This window comes from Arachis hypogaea, chromosome 8 (genome assembly GCF_003086295.3).
Source record: "Arachis hypogaea cultivar Tifrunner chromosome 8, arahy.Tifrunner.gnm2.J5K5, whole genome shotgun sequence".
Taxonomy (NCBI): domain Eukaryota; kingdom Viridiplantae; phylum Streptophyta; class Magnoliopsida; order Fabales; family Fabaceae; genus Arachis; species Arachis hypogaea.
Window position 1 is genome coordinate 18,765,738 of NC_092043.1, and position 22,550 is coordinate 18,788,287.

General features: G+C 28.9%; 1 protein-coding gene and 1 long non-coding RNA gene across 5 annotated transcripts; both read left to right on the top strand.

The window, feature by feature from the left end:
• Window positions 1-3,265: 3,265 nt before the first annotated feature.
• Window positions 3,266-6,497, top strand: LOC112706472 (probable carbohydrate esterase At4g34215). Its single transcript, XM_025757779.3, has 2 exons — window positions 3,266-4,286; window positions 5,982-6,497. Exons 1-2 carry the CDS (start codon window positions 3,639-3,641, stop codon window positions 6,309-6,311), a joined length of 978 nt encoding a protein of 325 aa, XP_025613564.1. The 5' UTR covers window positions 3,266-3,638; the 3' UTR covers window positions 6,312-6,497.
• A 7,889-nt stretch (window positions 6,498-14,386) lies between these two features.
• Window positions 14,387-19,173, top strand: LOC112706473 (uncharacterized). Of its 4 annotated transcripts, XR_011864628.1 has the most exons (7): window positions 14,387-15,197; window positions 15,950-16,103; window positions 16,698-16,790; window positions 16,936-17,005; window positions 17,167-17,230; window positions 18,029-18,128; window positions 18,711-19,173. It is a non-coding gene; the product is annotated as an uncharacterized lncRNA (long non-coding RNA). The 4 variants fall into 4 exon arrangements; XR_003155767.3 differs by lacking the exon at window positions 16,936-17,005 and having other exon boundaries at window positions 14,408-15,197; XR_011864629.1 differs by lacking the exon at window positions 16,936-17,005 and having other exon boundaries at window positions 14,540-15,197; window positions 15,939-16,103.
• Window positions 19,174-22,550: the final 3,377 nt, after the last annotated feature.

Consider the following 22,550-nt stretch of genomic DNA (forward strand, 5'->3'; position numbering starts at 1 on the left):
TAGTAAAGGGTACCATAAAGGCAAACATGATAAGAATCGACCAAAATGAAATAATTCCTGCCATTTATGCTATGGTTTTCTCTTGGTCCAAGAGGCTTAACATTAGGGGTGTGAAGATGAACACCGGAAGAAAAATCAGTGAAATTAGGAACAAAACAATCTATTATCTTTGAAAGTACATTCCCATCATATCATATTCCTTTGCATCGTATGCTTGACCACAGTGTTGACAAAGTATTCGCCATTCCTAACTACAATAATTATCATTAAAAACATAAATAAAATCGGAAGAAGAACTTAGTAATGTGAATAGAGACCATATTATGATTGCAATTGTATTTGTAGTACAAACATGTCAAGACAATTCAACAAAATGAATTCATAGCATAAGTTAAATTGAAACACAAAATACAAACAAAAAAGCACGGATAAAACCCTTGAAGTAACACTATTTTGATTGCTCTGATAGCAAAAGTTCAAAAGCTTGAAATCTTTTTTTCTTTTTTCATTTCAGAAAATAACATAAATTACTATTGATTGATAGCAGAAATTGAAGCACGCCCAAAAATATTACAAAAAAAAAGAAATTAAATTTTAATTTATGAAGTAGAGGAGAATCCTCCAAATTCTTTTTAATACAAATATTGTTCCATCTCCAAAATAAAAATTAAAAAAAAAGAGAGAAGAAGCTTTTTTTGTCAAATTTATTTAATTAATAATAAAAAAATTTAGCAAGTCAATAAATCCAATCCATTCGAACATCAAATAATGAAATCAATGACTTGTAAATCCCAATCAAGAGAAGACACAAAACATAATATTAAACCCAAACGTAAAATGGTTGTATTACTAATTTTTTTGAGAGAAACAATGGTGCGTAAGTTGTTCTTCCTCCTCCTAGCAAACAAGAACGTGTGCGATGAATATTATCGGTGACCTAAAGTAGCAGCGACATTGATCTTCCACAATATGGTGGATGCAGGAGAATGAAAAAAAAGAAAAAGAGTTTTTTTGTTTGAGTGATTTGATCATAGGTGATGAAGTGCATTTGAATTTTAGTCCCAAAACAGTTAAAACGATGTCGTCCGAAGAAAAATTACGCGCCAAAGAAGAAACGACGCCGTTTAATAAGGTTAAGTGTCAGGCTCATGTGTCACTTAACATTTTAGGTAAGTATTTCGCTAATAGAAATTAACAGAAGGGCTAACGTGAGTCACTTATTAAAACTTGCGAGTTCAAATTGAGTCAATTAAAATTTTAAAAATCGATTTGAAACTACCAACAATTTTCAAGGATCATTTTGAATATTAATTCGTTTTTGGCACATCAGTTATTACCAATAGCATTGTCATGTGCATTGCACTAATATGTCCACTAATATATTTAAAATTATATTATATGTATATAAAAAATTAGTCACTTAATTAATTATTTGTATAAAATATTTATTAAAATATAATATATATATATATATATATATAATAAATTAAATATTATATATATTTATATATAAATACATAATAACTAATTTTATAATTAATTTTTTATATGTACATAATATTTTTATAAAAATAAATTCAAAGCCAATTTTCTAGTGTCCATCATTTGGTATCGAATTTTTACCAATTTATTTTTTATAATAAATTTTAAATATTTAAAATTTATTAATTTTTATATTTTAAATTAAATATTAATTATTTAACATCCTTTGACAATTAGATGTCAAAACTTTGTTTTAGGTACATAATAAACACCTAAATTAAAAGTTAAAATCTTCCAGACTTCCGGTATTAGGTCGTCCAATCCATATCATGTTTGGTTTTAGCAGGCATTTTCAATCTTCCTCGACTTGGTATGGTTTTTTTTTTATCTATTTTATATTACTAATTTTATAACTAAAATATATTATATATTATTTTTTATTATAATTAAAATTATTTTTTTAATTATTTTTTTATTTTTTATTTATTTTATCTCTTTTATATATTATTATCAATAATTAATTATAAAATTAACAATTAAAATATTTAATATAACATTATCTAATTATAATTAAAATTAAATTAAAATTAAAATATAACTATATTATATAACTAGTTTATAATCCAAAATGTATCACGTAACATTTTTATTAAAATTAAAATAAAATAATTTTTTTAAAATTAATAAATTCTTTTTTTCTATCTTCTTATTTATTTTTCTCTTTTTTTCTTTATCCTTCTCGTTCTATATATAACTTATAACGTATATTTTATATTACTAATTTAACAAATCAAAATATATGATAAAATATTTTTTCATTATAATTAAAATATTCTCTCCAGTTAATTTTCCTCTCTCCTTCTTTTTCTTCTTCTTTTCTATTTCTCTCTCTCTACTCTCTCATTCTCTGTCTTATTCAACATTTCTGTTTTATAAAAAATAAAATTAATAAAATAATATAATTCAAATAAATTCATAAAATTATAAAAAATATATTAAATTTATAATTAAATATAATTAATAATAATCTCATAATATTATTCACAAAAATTATTATTATTATATACATACTTTTTTATATTTTTATTTAGTTTTAAAACTTTATCATTAATTTTTTTAAATATTTATTATATATAATTTAAAAAATATTAATATTATAATTAATAATTAAAATCAAGATTCAATTATTTTTAAAAAAATAATTTTGAATTAATTTTATAACTATCAATATAAGATTTTTTATACTAATATATAATTATATTTTTATATATAGAGATAGAGAGTAAAAATATCATTTTAAATAATAAACATAAAAATTAATTATTTTTATTTGTGTAAAAGACTTAATACTTAATCAAATATAAAAATATACATATTAAATTCTTTTAAGTTTTAGATCATGACTATTAAAATTAATTATTAATAAAAAAATTAAAATTTTACGTAAAAATAATAACTAAAAAATTTATTATTTAAACCGACGAAAATTTTTGTCTCTTACCATATTTGTATAAAAGTAATTTGAGTTTATAAATCTTGTGACATAATATATAATAACATATAATACCAGAACAAAATTAATATAATTTAAAAAAAAATTATATTTTCGTAATACTGTTATCAACCAAAAAAACCACTATTTCGTAATAATTCAATATGTTGTAAAAAAATTATTGGTCCAATTAACTTTCATTTTCATACTAAACTCCAAGTCTCCTCCAATCTACTATATGCAAAATAAGACTTACATACAGATTGACTATTCAACATAAACTAAGAAGTCGTGAAAAACACGATAGATTATAGTTTATAATTAAAGTAGTTACTTCCATGAGTTTTCATTTTTATTTTTCCTGGTTGTTGGGTATCCTTGTCTAGTTGTATTGGCTTAAAAAATACAAACAATTGAGATCCTCAATTAGATGATGATGAACTAAAAAAAAGGAAAGAGTAACCAATTATGTGTAAATGTACTGGTTCAAGAGGTTAGTATCTCTTTTTTCCCTAATAAATTGTTGGAAAAGTAGACCAGGGGATGCTTCTTACACAAGTTGCAAATATAATAATTATATTATGATTAAGGATAAAGAAGTATCTTAGGAGTAATTAAGGAATTGCTGTTGTGCTTTAGATATGGGCATATATAAATAAAAGAAATGAAATCACAGAGAGGCGTGGGTAAAGCCGTGTCTGTCTCCACCATCTTCAAGTTCAACCCAATAATGGCTTCCCTGTTGCCATTGCTGTTTGTGTTTGCGATTCAACCATGGCGGGTGACGTCGGAGCAGTACAAAAACATATTCATACTTGCGGGACAGAGCAACATGGCAGGACGAGGTGGAGTCAGTGAAACAACGGCAACATGGGATGGTGTGGTTCCGCCGGAGAGCCAACCGAAGCCGTCGATTTTGCGGCTGAACGCGAAGCTGGAATGGATGGAAGCGCAAGAGCCACTCCACGCGGACATCGATGTGACGAAGACGAATGGAGTTGGACCGGGGATGGCGTTCGCGAACACGATCTTGGAAAAGCGACCGGGTTTCGGTGTGGTCGGTTTGGTGCCATGTGCAATCGGAGGCACAAACATAAGCGAGTGGGAACGCGGGAAAGTGCACTACACGCGCATGATGAAGAGGGTTAAGGCTTCGTTGCAAGGTGGTGGTGCCCTTCAAGCTCTGCTTTGGTATCAAGGTGAGTCTGATACTTTGCTTCTCAGTGATGCCCAATCTTATCGAACAAGACTTGCCAAGTTTTTCTTGGATCTTCGTGCTGATCTTAACTCTCCATTGCTTCCTATAATTCAGGTACTTTTTTTTTTCTTTTTCTTTTTCAATAGTAAATTGTTTGTTAGGGTCCTTTTGTCAATGAATGTAGGACAAATAATTAATTAGGAAGTGACTGGTATAGGAAAAATATTCCTAAAGAATGCTCCTCTACTTTATGAAGGGCATTCCAAATACTAATAGTTAGGTGGTGCTTTACGCGTTATCTCTTGCATCATATAGTAGTGTTTGTACATTTACTCAACATTCATGAGATTGACATACTCCAACCAAGATTGACCAAGTTTCAACTTCCAAATAACTCTCTGAGAAATCCTATCTCTATATCAAAATTAGCTACTAAAATCAGTCACTAATATATTTGTATATAAATATATGTTTAGTTTAATTTATTTTTAATATATATTTTTATTTTAATATATATTTTATACTAATAGCTAACTTTGATCGCTAATTTTAATATACACGTAGCATAACCTAACTCCTCCGTGCTATATTAGGCACTTAGTGAATGATATATTTACATGCCTACCGGTGGGTGCGCTTTTTTTTTTATTCCTTAAGAAAGTATTTGAAATAATTGTTAGTTAGTTAATATTAATTAATTAATTTTTTAATTATAAAAATATTATTTTTTAAAAATTTAAAATTAAAAATTAAGAATTTAAAATAAATAAAAAATTAAAAAATTTAATTAGTATTAATTAAAAAATTAATTTTTTAACATATTTTTTATTTTTTGTCAGCATGTTATTTATTTAAGTCTTTAATCTGCATGTTTATATTTTTTGTCAACGTGCTCTTTATTTAAGTCTTTAATCTGCATGTCTAAGACCGCGTGTAACTATAAAATTGCATATTTAATTATAACTTATATTAAATTCGATTCGTATATATATGGTTAGGACTTGTGTTCATATTTTAGTACCAGTAATTTCCCCCCACCGACCCAAAATATTCTTATCCAATTTATAATATGCTCCGATTATTTCTTTTTTCCTCACAGTTTATTCAACGTTTTTATTTTTTTTTTTTAAGAAATCTAAAGTATTTCTGCTATATTAATTAATGATTATATAAAGAAAATGTCAGAGACAAAAAAAAATTAAGACACCAAAAATATAAAGAAAATACTTATGAATAGTAATTTTTCAAACAGTAATATTAAGAAGACAATATTTAAAATTGTTTTATATAATAATATTCATAATTTTATATATAATTATTTTCCAACAATGAATTTAAAAAATCTGAATTTTAGATTTGTATGGGTTAAAAAAAAAATTTTTAAGGAATAAACAAATTGGTAAGTCAGTTTTATAAAATATATATATAACTCTCAGATTTGTAATATTTATATCCAAAAAAATATATTAATTATCCACATTTTTAAAAAATACTACTTAAATCACAATGCTAAACTTTTTTTTTAAGTAATTTTGCTTCTCTATTTGTTTAGTGAAGATATCAGTTTAGGCTTTCTGATTACTGTAGACTACAGATACAAATTTTAAGGTATAGTGACCTTTTTTTTGTTGGGCCATTAAGCTATAGTCAGCTTAAATCTAAATTCTAAAACCAAGAGAGTGAAAGCGTCGTTATCAATTACCATACTCACTTGTTAGTTGTTATTAGTCTGATGGAATATCATTTTCTTCACTTTTTGGGGGTATGAATTGAAGTTCGTGCACTCAGCATTCCCATTTGCGATTGCAGGTAGCTTTGGCATCTGGAGAAGGCCCTTACATAGACACAGTAAGAGAAGCTCAGCTTGATATGGACCTCCTCAACTTGAGAACTGTCGACGCAAAGGGCTTGCCTCTTGGGCCTGATGGGCTTCACCTTACCACCCAGGCCCAAGTTCATCTTGGGCAGGTAATGGCTGATGCATTCCTTCAATTTGTACCCACTTCACTTCCAAAAAACAATGTTCTTCCTATTCATAATGGAGCTCCTCCTACAAGACCTCACAATGGTGCCTCCCAAATTTATATGATCCCAATATCGATAACATTTCTTACCGTAGTATCCTTAACTTTGTTATAGCAAGCATTCATTCACTTTTCAGCACTATTTCATCACACGGCCTAAGCACAGTGAGATGAGCGAAGTTGATAAGAAAATTATAGCTCTGTACGAATATTTTAAGTGGATCAGTGAGTTAACTATTAAAACCAACCCAACTTGGTTGATAAAACTACATTTTAATTTAAAGACTTCTTATTAGTGGAATATTTTTGTCCAAAATTAGTGGATTTTCATGGAATACAAAATCTGGGATCAACTATATCTCTCTATTTTCTTTTTTGGAATCTCTTGGGCACAGAAGATGTGAACTGTGCAGGACCAAAAGCACCAAAAGAAGTAGCAATATCACAGTCCAGCAGTCAATGTTCGTTGATACTCAATTTTAGCAAGCACTTTTGCAATTGTTGTTTCATGGCTATTGGGCCTTGATGGGCCAGATTCCTTTATAAGAGGCTTCAACCCTTGTTAATTATCTTTTTATGGGAAGAGTTCAACACAACATTATGCTGTGTTGCGCTAAATACAACACATGATACTGATAGTGTGTAAGGGTACTTGACCAAAAAGAAAAAAAAGAAAAATACACACAGGATTATTGCTCTCTTCAAGTATTGCGTCAACCATATGAAACAAGCACCACTCACATAAAGATCCCAAAAACAACTTTTTCTAAAGACGCCTACGTGGCAAAATCTAAACCATACATTTTAAAATCACACTTTTAATTATATAACACTTAAAACCGTAGCCTTTTATAAGAAAAAGCGTTACTTAATGAAAAAAAGTAAATTAGAAGATTTAAGAGAAGAAATAATTAAATTATCAAAATTGATAGATCAAAAACTAATGATTCCCCACATCTCTATCATACTTTTAACCCACAATTAAATTCTATAGTAGATATACTTGAAGAAATATTAGTATCCATAAAATTTTAAAGAAATAAGGAAAAAGAGGAACCTAATATAAACGAAATAAAACAGATATTAAATAAATATTTTCAGAAAGAGAATCCCAAAGAAGGAAAAATTCAAAATATAGGCAACATAACAAAACTAAAAGTAAAATCACAATTTAAATTATGAACATTGATGAAAAATTAGAAGAATTTACAATGCTTTTTAAACAATTAAAAATGGCTCAAGAAAATAATATTATGGAACAAGAATTTCAAATAGAAGAAGAATTAGTAAATTCTGAAAATATAGAAAATGAAGAACACATCCTAGATTATTCAAGTGATGAAGAACTAGCAGTTCCAATACAAGTAAAAAGTGAAGCTAGAACATCTAAGGATAATCAATCTCAATTTAAATGAGAAACAGGTTTTGAAAATTATGCTTTTAAAAAAGGATTTATAAATAAAAATTCAAAGTATACAAAAATACCATCAAAATACGTTCCTAAAATCTAGGAAATGGAAGGAGAAAGAATGCTTGATTTAGACTGTAAAAAGAATGAAAAAGAAATTTTCGAGAACTGGTTGAATTCCTTCTTATTAGAGGTCTTTACTAATCCAAAACTTAGTGAATTGTCTGGAGGAGATATCTGGAATTATATAGGGTTTCATACTAAAGGAACTGTAAGAGATTATATGACATCAATAGAAAACCAAATAATAGAAGAATTAGCAACAAAAACAACAGTTTACGATAAGATATTACATATAATGATGATTCTGTATAAAAAAATTTTTGGAAAAAATATTATAGATCATAGACAAGAAGTCTATAACAAAGAGTATCAAGAAGCAAAAAACCATTTAGCTAATATTCAAATATATGATTTATGTAATGTAGAATCTTACATATGTGAATACAGAATACATTATTATAAACTAAAAGAAGAAGATAAAAACCATTATCTTAGTATGTATATAACAAAACTTCCACACCCTGCTAATGAATTTATAATAGGAAGATTTATAAGAGAAATAAATAGAGGAACAATTGAAAATAATTTTGGCGGAGCAACTTCTGCAATAAGAGAGGAAATAAAAGAACGTTGTATGCAAGAAGCAACTCAAAAAATATTTGAAAATATAATTAGAATTTGCTGTCAGGATAATGAAGAAATACCTCAAAAATATGGTCTTAATAAAAATTTTCAAAGAAAAAGAAAATATCAATTTAGAAAAAGAAAATACTATTCAAACTGGAGAAAAAATAGGTATTTTAGAAAAAGAAATAACAATAAAAAACAAAAAAATAACTACTGCCCAAATAAAAAAGAAAATTGTAAGTGTTGGTATTGCCAAGAAGAAGGACACTATGCAAATGAATGTCCAAAAAAGAAAGATAAAAAAGACCTTACCAAACAATTAGAAATTGCTAAGTCCTGTTTCATGGAACCATTAGAAGAATCAGATGATAACTTAGACTATATTTTTGAATATGTCTTAGAAACAGACTTAGAGACTGAGCAATAATGCCACATTTATTACTATAAAAATAACAGAAAAGTTTATAAATGCTTTCATAGATACTGGAGCAACACAATGCTTTGTTAGTACAAATATAAAACTTGATTGGAAAAAATTAAAGAAACCATTAAGAGTTAGAATAGCTGACAAATCAATACATAAAATTGACCAAAAAGCAAAAATGGTTGAAATATTTATTCAAAATTATAGGTTTATTGTTCCATCCATATATATGATAGATTCTGGGATGGATTTTATCATAGGAAATAACTTTTTAAAGCTATATCATCCTTTCATTCAAGAATTAACATATATAGTTTTAAAAGCTCCATACGATTCTTCAATAAATCAAAAATCAAAACGTATAAAGATACCAACTACTACTATAGATAAGATTTTAAAATTTAAAATATTTTCTATATTAGAAACATGTTATTTGAATTTATATTTTCAGATAAATATCCCAAAAAATAATCTTGAAATAAAGATAGAAGAACTTTTGGATGAAGTTTGCGCTGAAAATCCTTTAGATATTAAAAATACAAATAAAGAATTAGTAAGCATTAAATTAAAAGATCCTACAAAAGAAATAAATGTTCCAAATAAAATTCCTTATTCCGCAAGAGATAGAGAAGAGTTCTCATCAGAATGTAAAGATCTTTTGGAAAAAGGAATTATAAGATTAAGTAAAAGTCCTCATGCGGCTCCAGCCTTTTATGTCGAAAACAATAATGAAATTAAAAGGGGAAAACGAAGAATGGTAATAAATTATAAGAAAATGAATGAAGCAGCTGTTGGTGATGCTCATAAACTTCCTAGAAAAGATTCTATTTTAGAAAAAATCAAGGGAGCAACTTGGTTTTCAATGCAAAATCAGGATATTGGCAACTTCGTTTAGATGAAGAAACAAAGAAATTAATTGCTTTTACTTGTCCAACAAAAGAATCAACAAGTGTGTTGCTCTATGAATGGAATGTTTTACCATTCGGATTAAAACAAGTCCCAGGTATCTATCAAAGATTTATGGAAGAAAATCTAAAAGAATTAAATGAATTTATTTTAGTTTACATTGATGATATATTAATTTTTACAAAACAGGATAAAGAAGATCATTTTCAAAAATTATTAATAGTTTTAGAAAGATGTAAAGAAAAAGGATTAGTTCTTAGCAAAAAGAAAGCAAAAATTGCAAGACAAGAAATAGAGTTTCTTGGGTTAAATTTATCCACTCAGGGAAAGCTAAAACTTCAACCAAATATTTTAGAAAAGGTAAATTTATTTCCTAATAAAATAGAAGATAGAAAACAATTACAAAGATTTTTAGGGTGTATAAATTATATTTCTGATCAAGGATTTTTAAAGAATATAACAGAATACACAAAAAACTTATTTCCAAAAATAAGTACTAAAAAAGAATGGAAATGGGAAGAAAAAGATAGTATGCAAATTCAAAGGATCAAAAAATTATGTGAAATGCTTCCGGAACTTTATATTCCAGTAGAAAATGACTACTTAATAGTAGAAACAGATGCTTCAGACATAACCTGGTCAGGATGTCTAAAAGCTAAGAAAGCTATAAAAAGTTTAGAATAAGAAAAAGAATCACTAGATTCTAAATATTCCCCAAAGAAATTACTTTGCAGGTATATTTCAGGGACTTTTACTCCAACAGAATAGAGATATACTACTCATGAAAAAGAAACTCTAGCAGCAATTAAATCTCTTAAAAAATGAAAAATTGATTTACTACCCAAAGAATTTACATTAAGGACAGACTCAAGTTACCTAACAGGTTTCATTCGATACAATTTAAAAGTTGATTATAATCATGGGCGATTGGTAAGATGGCAATTATTTTTGTTACAATATCCAATAAAAATTGAATATATTAAGGGTGACAAAAATATTATTGCAGATACATTGACAAGAGAATGGAGTTCGTCTACAATGCATTAAATCAAGAAATTCAAAAATATCAGCAAGAACTCGAAGAATGCAAGCATTGTCAACAAATAAGGAGACAGATCCAATCCCTCAAGAAGGCCATCGAAGCAACGAAATTAACACAACAACCAAAACCATCAGAGTTCAGCCAGGCAAGCATGGTGGACAAACCAGGTGAAGGAAAATTATCAGAAAATAAAACAATTGCTGAAATTATTAAAAAATCCACACAAGACAAAAAATATTATGTCATTATAATGGCCCCATGAAAGGAATATATGATGCCTGAGAAAAAGCAGCGCCATTTACACATCAATCAAAGATAGTTCATAAAGGAGGATTTTTAACACTAGAAGAGGCAAAGGAATCCTTCAGGGAATATGAAACTCTTCATCCAGAGCAAACCCTAAAAAGAGCAGATAAAGCTCCAGTTCAAAGAACAGGAATAATAAGAAACATTCCTACAAGGGCTGAGATCAAGAAAAAGAAAAGGGTCTGTAGATCAAATCTCAGAGAAACCCTTAACATAGTCTTGAATTGGACTGAAGAAAAAAGGGCGAGTTTGGGATACTATCCCATCGCCAAAGAACAGCTAACAAAGCTGGTTATTTTTCCAGAGGCTTCCCCATCTGACACTTATCAGTTTTTCCAATATGGATTAATTGATACAATTTTAATTTTTAATGATCTAAAAATTATTAGTGAGTTTCCTGCAGGATTGGTTGATGGAGTAAAGAGATTTAAAAATATGATTGACAATGTAAATCCAAGGGATATATCCCTAAAATTTACAAATAGTCAACCTATTTTTAATGAAGAAGAAGAATGCTTGGTTCCAGCACACCAAGTAATATTCATATCCGTCTTCCCAGGAAACTTTCAACCAATCGATCAGGTTCAAGATTTAACAATCTACAGTCATGAAGGAAGACTAGCCAGCACATTAGCAAGGGTTTTTGAAAGAACTCAAAAGATAACAAGGGAATCTCATACAAGAATTAATTATAAAAGCAGAAATACTCTGCTTGTGTCCAGTAAAAGAAATGAAATTGAAGAAAGAGAGATGAGACTTTTGGTAGAATTTGAATCTGCATTCTACAATCTATCCGGACTCTTAGAAAAGCTCCCTGAAGGGATAAAAAGGAATCTCTGCTATTTGATAAAAGACAGAGAAGACCACAAGTGCCAGCTGTGTGTCTCAGAAATATCTGAAGAAAGCAATAATGAAATGAGATCCACCCACATGATAAAAAAAGAAGACAGTGCATCCACCCACATGATAAAAGAAGAGGACAGCGCATTTGAAGCATCCCTCAACATTATTGCATAATGATGTAAGCGCTTAGGTCATAGAGCACCAACAATGTAGCAGGTGCAAGATAATAAACAATGACGTAAGCAATGACGTCATAAGAAGGGTAAGGATGGGAATTGTCCATCAGACCCAACCATTATAAATAGATTACTTAGGCAATTGTAGAAGGTATCAGAAAACAGAAAGCAGAAGGCTAAGAGTACTCATATGCTAGGAGAGCAAGGAGGAAGCTGCCGAGGCGATTCTGTAGTCTGACAAAAGAATTCCCTTAGGAAAAAATAGTTTTAAACTCCCCTCTGGAGTTAATATCTACAATCTCCCCTCTGGAGATAAAAACGTCTTATGTAAAATATACTAAATAAAGGAAGTTTTTTCTCCAGAAAGGTACGCCTTTATCCTAATCTCTTAGTTATGAATTATTTAGAAAGCTTAGAATTAACGGAAGAATCTGATTATTATAGATTAACTGCTTTATTAGATAAAGAAAAACAGGCTGTTCTAAAAACAGAACTAAATCTCAAATCAAATGAAAATTTTAATAAACAAAGTCTTTTAAAAGAAGTTTTTAATAGAAAAAATATAATATACTATGGAAAAATTCAACTTGAAGCCCCTGTAAAAATAAAATCTGCTAATGGAGAACTTGAAATAGCCTTGATAAATGATGAAGAATTAAGTAAACAGATTGAGAAAATTAAGGATCAACAGAAAAGATCTAAAATTGGATGGATTCATATTAGTACTATACAAGTTTTAATTAAATCTACATATATGAAAGAAATTAATTCACTAATAAGTTTAGCAATCTGTGATAAAAGAATTACTGATAACCTAATAGATCAAATAATTGGAATTGTTCATGGAAATTTGGCAAATGTAAATGTTAAATTTAATGCCCATCTTGGATATGCCATACCTGTATCAACTGAAAATCTTGGTAGATCTATAAGTTTAGCTTATAAATTTCATAGAAAAAGTTTAATGGAACAAGATGATGAACCATTTCAATTACATATGCAATAAATTATGCTTTAAAGAATAGTCATCATAGTATAATATTTAAAAATAGAGAAAGAATTTATGTTGATGAATTATTTCAGAAAATTGTAAAAACAGAAATACCAAAATATAAAGCTATTGAAAACCCAGTTCTATTATTAAAAGAACCATCAAAAAGATCGGTTTCATCAAATTTTCAAATAAGAGAATCTAAAATCAATAGTCCTTTAAGTTTATCTAAATTAAAAATTAAAAAAGAAAACTCTGAAATAAAAGAATTAACAAAAAAGGTCGAAAAATTAAATGAAACCCTAAATACTAAATTATGACAAGAAATAAGGAAGAAATATATGTAACTTATCAAGATAAGAAATAAGAGCTTTTTGAAAGAGAAAATCGTTTGAATTATTTGCAGTTTTCTGAAATAAATCAAAGAGCATTTAAAGCTCTAAAAATAATCTATAACAAGTTAAAAAAGGAAGTTGAAGAGTTAGAAAAATTAATAGAATCTCTGGAAAATAGTGATGAATTAATGATAGAGTTTGCAGAAATTCTAAAATAAATAATGATAAACAAAAACTATTTTAGGAATTATAATAAGATTACCTAACTTATGAGACATAAAAAGATTGAAAAACTAGAAAATAAAATAAAACGGAAAATGGCGAAAAAAATTAAAAAAATAAAATAGAGGAGTATAAAAAAGAATTACATAATCTACAGATTGAAATTGATGACCTTATAATAAAAAGGATAGAAATAAGAATAAATATAAATAAGTTAAAATTAAATCTAGGAAATTTATAAATGTCTGGAAAACCATATTACGATTAAAACTGTTGAAAGAAAAGATGGAGAAGGAAATTGAAAAGATAATTAACAAGAGAAAGTGTAAAAATAAAAGAAGTTTTTAAGGATTTAAGAAATTATAAACAAATAAAAGATTACATCAAGAACTAGTAATAAATAATCATTTAACAAATACAAGAGAAATTACAGAAATGGTTAAATACTCTAGATTATGAAGTTGCAAATTATTGAATCTATACAAATTATAAACTTATTCGAAGAGTTAGTAGAAATTTCGAAAAAAAGAATTAAGAGAAAAGTCGAAATTGAAAAAATTGGTATCAAAGCCAAGTTAACGATTAAGGGTAACACTTTCTTTTTAAGCAACACTTTTAGTAATACGCTTTTAAATCAATAACAACCACAAAATGAAAAACGTCGGGTCTTTACGAAAAGTTAAAATTGACAACTTTACCATAGACATCCACCTATGAAACATGTCGTGGCCCGTGTGCACTTAGATTAGCGTTTACAAGTATTAATTCATTTTTATAAAACTAGTTTTGATTAAAATATTTTTAAAAGTGTTCTAATATTATCTTCACTTTTATTCTGTTAAAATACATAATAGATCATAGATCATGTATACTAATAGATATAGAAACGTAATAATGATGTGGAGCGAACAAGATTACAAGACTATCCTATACATTCACTACAGGAAACACGGAAGATAGCGGCGACAAATTGCTTGCAGTTTCTTTATCTGCTGCAGTTTGCTAAGATAGCTGTGATTGATATCCGATCTATTCAACGTGACGCAGAATCAACTTGGATTAGTGTCGATTCCATGAAGTCCCGCCACTAACCCTAATCCAATTTCCCCCAAATCAGTTCAGATTACCCAAAATATATAGCAGGGAACCCACGAAAAGGAGAGTCGAAGGGGCGAACCCCTGTTCTCTGCCGACCCAACCTCTTCTCATCGCCATGACCGTTCCCCTCTACTCTACATGTATAACAAGCCTGTGCTACAGAAGCCCCTCCTCTCCCCGTGATGCTGGCGCTAAAGCGCAACCTGAAGGTGAACACGCCCGTGCTACGCAAGAATCTGAAGCACTCCATGTTGTAATGGAACAATAAGGATCAAATCCAGGCACTTAACCCGTTGTTTGACGTGGTTTGGGGGACAGACATGGTTTACATCGAGGAGTCGATGAAGCACTTGATTTCTCCTTGGAAGCTTTGGTGTCTAAAGACGGCGTTGTGTTGCTCGGGTACCAGGTGAGGTCTCTGGAGGCGCACAAGAGGTTCTGGGAGATGTGCGATGAGGTTTGGATATCGAGAAGGTCCCTCATGACCACCTGCATCCTGAATATGCATACGAGGAGACTGATGTTTTTCTCTTGTGGAAGAAGAAGAAGCAGTGATTTCGGTAAGCTTTCTAAATGAATTTTTAGAAATGCTTGAACTTGTTCACTCCTATGTCTTCCAAATCAAATTTACTAGTTGAGTTTTACAATCAATTTGAAAATTGGAGCGAAGGCTTTGCCTTTTTCAACACCTTAATCTATGATAGAATGAATGCTGGTATATGACTGCATAATCATAAGGTGTTTGAAGATTCATTAGTTCTAAAACTTTCTGTAGTTTATTTCATGCCATTGGATTTGCTTAGCTTATCATAGATGTGGCCTCTTCAATTTAATTTCTCCTGTTTATGTTTTTCTGTCTTTTAGGCTTGGATTATGCTGACCCAAAAGGGAAAGGAAATTTTTTTGGAAAAATTTTTTTTGCTGCTGGATTAACAGCATTATGCATTATATATCTTCTTGGTTCAGATTGTGCTTTCAGGTTATTTTGATTCAGATTTGGCTCAGGGTATTCAGGTGATAAGAGGCTGTTTTTTTATGAGTTCAAGCCTCTAGAAGCCTTGAATCCCATCTCTTTAAAAGAAAGTTTATATATTATTGGTGGTTATTAATATTGTTTCAAATTAAAGCGTTATTTCTGCTCACCTCTATCTATATATAGCAATTATATGACAATTTGTTTGACTTTGAAATTCTAGTAAACATGAGATATTTGAAGAGAAATTGTTATGGTTTTGGTTGACAATAATGATGTGAGCACTACATAAGCTTGCTAATTATTATGCTTGTAATATCGTACTTAGTATTTGGGCAGGTTGGGCTTCTCGAGCATATTTTTCTAGCAATGGATCTATTGCAATTGAAATTGCACTCAAGATGGCCTTCCTTAAATTTTCTGTTGATCATGTGGACTTGTTTGTAATTATCTTGAGGATACCACTAATGAGAGATCTTCGACTCAGCTGATGGTAGGTATCTGCTGTCTTTTAATTAATCTATTGTAGTTTTTGCATAATTATGTTGAGTTGATGGTTCGTTGCTCTCTAATGGTTGCTCTTTTAATATGTTTAGTTTCTGGTTCTCTTTCTCCTTGTCTTTTCACTTCATTTATTTGGTTTTCATTCGCATATTGTGATTGCTTTGCTATTTGATATAACAACGTTCAATGAGTTTTAGTCACTCTTAATTGAATTGTTTCAAATTCTCAAGCACTCCAGGTGTTTGATGAAATGATTATTTGTTTTTCTTCTCACTAAATGCAATAATTGATGTTGATTTAAGAATAAATTATTAATTTGTAAGGAAGGACCAAAATATAGATGAGGATGATGACAATGATTCCTCAAATATGGCGGTTCTACCTTTTTAGATCTTGGAATTAGCTTATTTTTATGAGCTTTGAATTTTAACTTATTTTTCTTAGTAACTAAGAGCTTAATAACCATGCTGCTTCAAGAAAGAGATATTTGATTAAATTAGCAGTTGTTGAATTTTCTATTCAGTAAGTCAAGTTATTGATTAATAATGAATTTGTTAACATGTGATTTTTGTTGCAATTGAAGGGAGCATAAGTGTAAGTGTAGTAGTAGTCATAGGACAATTTTGCCAGTGCAGCAGGGATTTGTTCACATAAAGGAGTTGTAAAAGTTGCTGGTGTAAGAATCTTATTTTTCTTATCATCTTTAAGTATTCTTTTTAAGTTTTTCCTTTTTTAGAATACTTTTTCTCTTTTTATGATTTTTTAAAAAACAATGCTATTTGAAGCGAACTTGAATATAAAAAACTTCATTTCCGATGTAGGCTTTTATCTTTAATAGCCACTTATCAATCCAACATCATTGACGCCATTTTGCATCTAAATGCATTTTTGGTAATTCAATTATCTATTAATGCATTTTTGTTTTGAATTTATTAGATACTATTTTAGTTTTGATTATCATATAGTTTGGTATTTTTGAAATTATTAGATACTATTTTAGTATATTTGGCTTACTTATTTCTTTTTTGTTTTTCTTTTTTTCTTGCGGAAAGGAACGAGAGCCGCAATGGAATCGTGACCTTAGCTCTTTGATATCAAGAAGAACTTAATAAGAAGGTAAGAAAATAGAGAATTAATAAATTCTGCAGAATATTTGATCAGTGATTGAGAACTGTGATTGTTTATATTGTTGTGTGTACAAGCTTATTCACCATTTCACATATGAATTAACACTATTTTTTGCATGCACCTAAGAGCCAATATATGTGGACTTTCTTCAAATACAATACATGCACCTAAGAATCATGTGATTGTTTATATTGTTGTATGTACAAGCTTATTCACCACTTCACATATGAATTAACACTATTTTTTGCATGCACCTAAGAGCCAATATATGTTGACTTTCTTCAAATACAATACATGCACCTAAGAATCATCCAACACTGTTTATTATACTTGTCACTGAAAATTGAATATATATTGTTTCAGAATTTAATAAAATTATCAAGTATTAGTAATTTAGGCATTTTACAGTAACTTATTTCACTTGGAAGATTTTTGTTTTTTGCTTGAAGACTAGTCTAACTGCATAACTTAATATTGTCATGTTTATTTTTTTGAGCTTTAGAATTGGCTATTGTGATGTGGATTTCTGTAGACTTTGCTTTTGTTAACAACTTTAAGATATAATATGCCAAGCAATAAAAGTATTAACCAATGTCTTTGTAGATGATTGTTGTAGGTTCTGATGGAAGGCTATACCTCTTATATATTACTACCTAAGTGTCTAGTAGCAGGACTCGGGAATTGAATGCTTTGTACATATATGTTCTATATCTTATGTCGGCAGTTTGGTTTCTGCGCATCCTCTTGTTAGTTCATGATATTTGGTTTTTATTCTCTCATTTTCAGGTTAGACTGAAAGTGAGTAGATCAATTAAATGGATGCGGACTGCTGGTATACGCACCCGAAAACTTGCTAGAAACATGTTGCTATTCTAGAAGCGAATAGGTAAGGAGATGGTATTTTTTCTAATTCCTTGCCAAATTTTGTTGATGCTATTATGCTGGTTATTGAACTCTGAATAATGCTATATTTCAAGAAGTAATCTTCATATGTGATTATGGTGAAGTTTAAAATAATATGACAGTTACCAAATGGCTACCTCTTAGGCTCCATCTTTATTCTTGAAAACTGAAAACAAGTTTCATACATGATGGTAGTTGATATTTGGTAGAAGCTTTTATTGGCTTGCTTATTGTGCACATACCTGTTGTTTTATATTTTTCTGTATCAACTAGGTTGTTGAAATGATATTGCACTTTTTTTTACATGTATTTGTAATTAATTAATCTAGGTGGCATTTTGAATCGTTAGTTTTTGATATTCAATTGAGAAGAATTGAGATTTGTTTAATAGATATCACACTAGTATTTTGGTTATGGTTGGAAAGGGGTGGTGTTTGCATGTAGATCAGATAATCTACATGCTCTTTGAATTGAATGTGTATATCGTCTCGCAAATGTAAATCTAATTTGTACATTTGACTCGAATGTGGTGTAATTACTAATTTTAAAATTTCACTCCTTGCAGGCAGAAGTACGGAGACAAAAGGAGAAAGAAGCCGCTGAAGCTTTGAGGCGTGAACAGGAGGAAGATCATGAAGAGGCTAAGTTGAAGAAGGAAGCTCTGAAGGCTGCTCAAGAAGCTGTTTTCAAACAGAGAAGATTGACAAGTGCTTTTGACACTAACTGCTTGAGGCTGTGCCAGCGCTAGGTTGATGAAGCTGATTTACTCCAACCAGAAGTTGTTGGATATCGATTTACAAACCCCTTAGATTTCCCGTTCTCTCTCTCTCTCTCTCTCTCTCTCTCTCTCTCTATCTCTCTATCTCTCCCTCTCTCTCTCATGTGAATTCATGTAACTCTTGCGTACTACACATAAATGCATTGCATTCTTGTTTTTTGTTTACAAATGCAAATAAAGTGTATATAGATTCACTTATAGGTGGACCAATATGTTGTTATAAATGCAAATAGAGTACATAATTAATTCCTCCCGTTATTCAGTTTTTTTATAAGTCCAGGTATAAAATTGAGACGGTTCAAAACTGTCTCATTTTTTTTAAAAAAAATCCTACGTAGATTTGTGGCGGTTTTAAACCGCCGCAATTTTTTTCAAATCCGCTGACAGAATGGCGGCGGTTTTGCAACCGCCGCAAAATCAATTATCTGATTTGCTGCAGTTGTGCCAGCGGTTTTCCAAAATCGCCGCAAAATTAAATCTCCACCCCCTAATAGGCAACGCTTGTGGAACCGTTGGAATTTTGTTTCGCAGCGGTTAAAAATCGCCGCAAATCCCTAAAAGAACCGCCGCTATTCGGCGTGTCTCTTGTAGTGATTTTATGAGTTTAATCTTTTATTTTTTATTTTTAAATTAAAAAATGATATTTTTACTTGATAATATTAATTTTTTCTTTACAAATTCATGTAAATATATAATGCAAAAAATTATGTCTAAAGTGGTATTATCAAAAGTAATAGTAGCAATATCTATTATCCTTTAATTTTATTATTTTTTAATATTTATTCATATTATAGGGGTGGCAAAACGAGTTGAACACATCGGTTTAACCCGTTAAACCCGCTAAAAAAGGTGGGTCGACCTAGGATTTAGAGCTCTCCATGCCCACACCGCTAAATTGGCGGATTTTGGCAGGACGAAACAGGTTAGTCTGCCAGGTTGAAATTTTTTTTTATTATTAAATAAAAGAGTAATTATTATTATAAAATCAATAATTATAAAATTTTCAAACACTTTTTTTTATTCTTCTTTTTAGTTATTAACTTTATTTATTTTATTTTACAATTCCGTATATTTGCTCAAATTATGTGACTTATTTTTTAAAATAAAGATGATTCTATTGATAAATATTATTTTGAACAATTTTATTGAAGTTAAAAATTAAAAAAATACTAAAAAAATTATATTATAATTCGACTAATTTTTATTTGTATTTGATTTTTTAATAATTATTTTTTAATTAATTTTAATGAATTTTATTTTTTAAAAAAAAAGTCAAGGAGATTAGCCGACTGACCCGCCAATTAGCTATAAAGTGAAACGGGCTAAAATTTTAAACCCATTTTAATTAACAAAACAGACTTAGACAAAAAAAAATTAGTTGGAACGGCCCACTTTACCACGTAGTAATATTATGAGAAGTGTCACATGTAATATTTATTATGTATGTTGCTACAAATTTCTTTATAGTTTTTGTATTGAGTTAATAGTGCCATAATATTGATTTTTATTTAAATATTTGTGACGCAAATACAGGACAAAAAAATAATTGTAGTATAACTTTGATGTCTATCCCAAATTTTTGAAAAAAAAAGTGATACTTTCCATTTTAATTTAGATGCAATGCTAATTGAATGTAATGGCAACAATTAATAAATCAAGTTGAATTGCTTTGAGTTGAACCAGAATTGACACTTGAAATGCATGAGAAATTTGACATTGCCTAAACACACTTTTCACCGTTACTATGCATTAATTGGATTGGAATTGAATCGAATTGAGTTGAGTTGGACTAAGTTTAAATTCAATTCACAGAAATTGAGTTTGGTTCACTATTCGACTCATTAACAATTGAGCATATTTCTTAAGTTTAAACTCGACTTACCAAAAGCTCACGAGCTAGCTCAAATAATAGGTATATAATCTATATTCTATATTAATAAATTATAACTTATATATTTTAAAAAATATTTAAAAAGATCAATTTTATATATTATTTATCTATCAATAAATTATAAATATTTTATTTATATTCTAAATCAAAATTATATATAAAAAATAAATATAAAATTTTAAATAATTAATATCATTAATATATATAATATTAAAGTATAGATTAAATACATATAAGATATGTGTATTAATAATTATATGTGCTAATTAATGAGTTGAGTTTATCTAAAGTCAAACTCGACTCATTTAATTTATGAGTTTAATTTCAGACTCAAATATAGTTTATCATCTTACAAAATTAATTTATTGAATTATTAACAAGTCAAATTCAAACTGACTCATGAACAAATTTAACTCACTTCAGCACTATGCACCAAACAAACCAAATAAGTTTGTTGATCCCATCAACATTAAACTAAACCCACATATAGTCTATTACTCTAATTAGTAATTAATGAAAAAGTCTAGAACGTATATCATGCTGTATTCATCAAATGAAAAAAAGTCGTCATGCAAATCGAAAACCAAAACCTTCAGAAGTCTCACGATCGAGGGGGGAATTGAGTAAACAATAAAAAAGTCTAAGTTGACGTGTATATATATATATATATATATATATATATATATATATATATATATATATATATATATATATATATATATATATATATACCTTAAAATTAACCATTAAAATTAGTTATCAATATATTCATATATAAATATATATATATAATTTAATTTATTTTAATATTTATTTATATTTTAACATGTATTTATATTTATAACTGATTTTAATTTACACGTGACATAATCAATATATATATATATATGGGATAATGATAAAAGATAGCCCCGCAACACGGTTGGGACAGTACAACTGTACAAGATCAAGATAATGTTGGTCTTGTGGTATTCAAGATTATATACATTTTGAACTTTGCAAATGAAATTAAATAGTTTATTTTATATGTATTTGTATATGAACGAGTCAACCGTGTTAGCATATATAGCTGGACGACAATTAAGCTAAGTATATTATTTGAGGAAGTGATAGTTATGAAAAACAGTGTGATTTGTGGCCAGCCATGCATGACTTAATTAGACTGTTAAGATGAATATAAACCCGCCCAGTGTTTTATGATTGTAATCTAAGGCCGATCAGTATGGTATTATTTTTATACAATAAGTAGGATGGTCAAAAATAATATAATCATCAGGACGATAATGATAACAATTCCAGCAAACTCGTGTATATCAGATGTATAAAATTCGAAAAGGAATATATATATTATTGTTTGAACATGTAGCCAGCCACCGCATCTCATGCAATGCGTGTCTGATATGGGGCAAGAGCCTTCACCAGAATGAGTTATTCTTGCAATGTAATATGAATTGAGATGAGTTAGTGTTGACTCTCCAATTAATAATTAATATTTTGGAAATAAATCAAATGCAATTCATCCACCTATATGTGACTGTGTTTGTATACGGGGTCGTAGTCAAATTCATCATATATTTTAATCACAATTTTAAAGCTACGCTACTAGGACGCTACGTACCGTACTTGAATGCTGGCTGATATAAATTATTTGCAGTATATATATAGTTTCTATTTTTTGATACGTGATTATCTATAATTTTGGTATTATTATGTTACGTAATTGTATTTATTAGAAG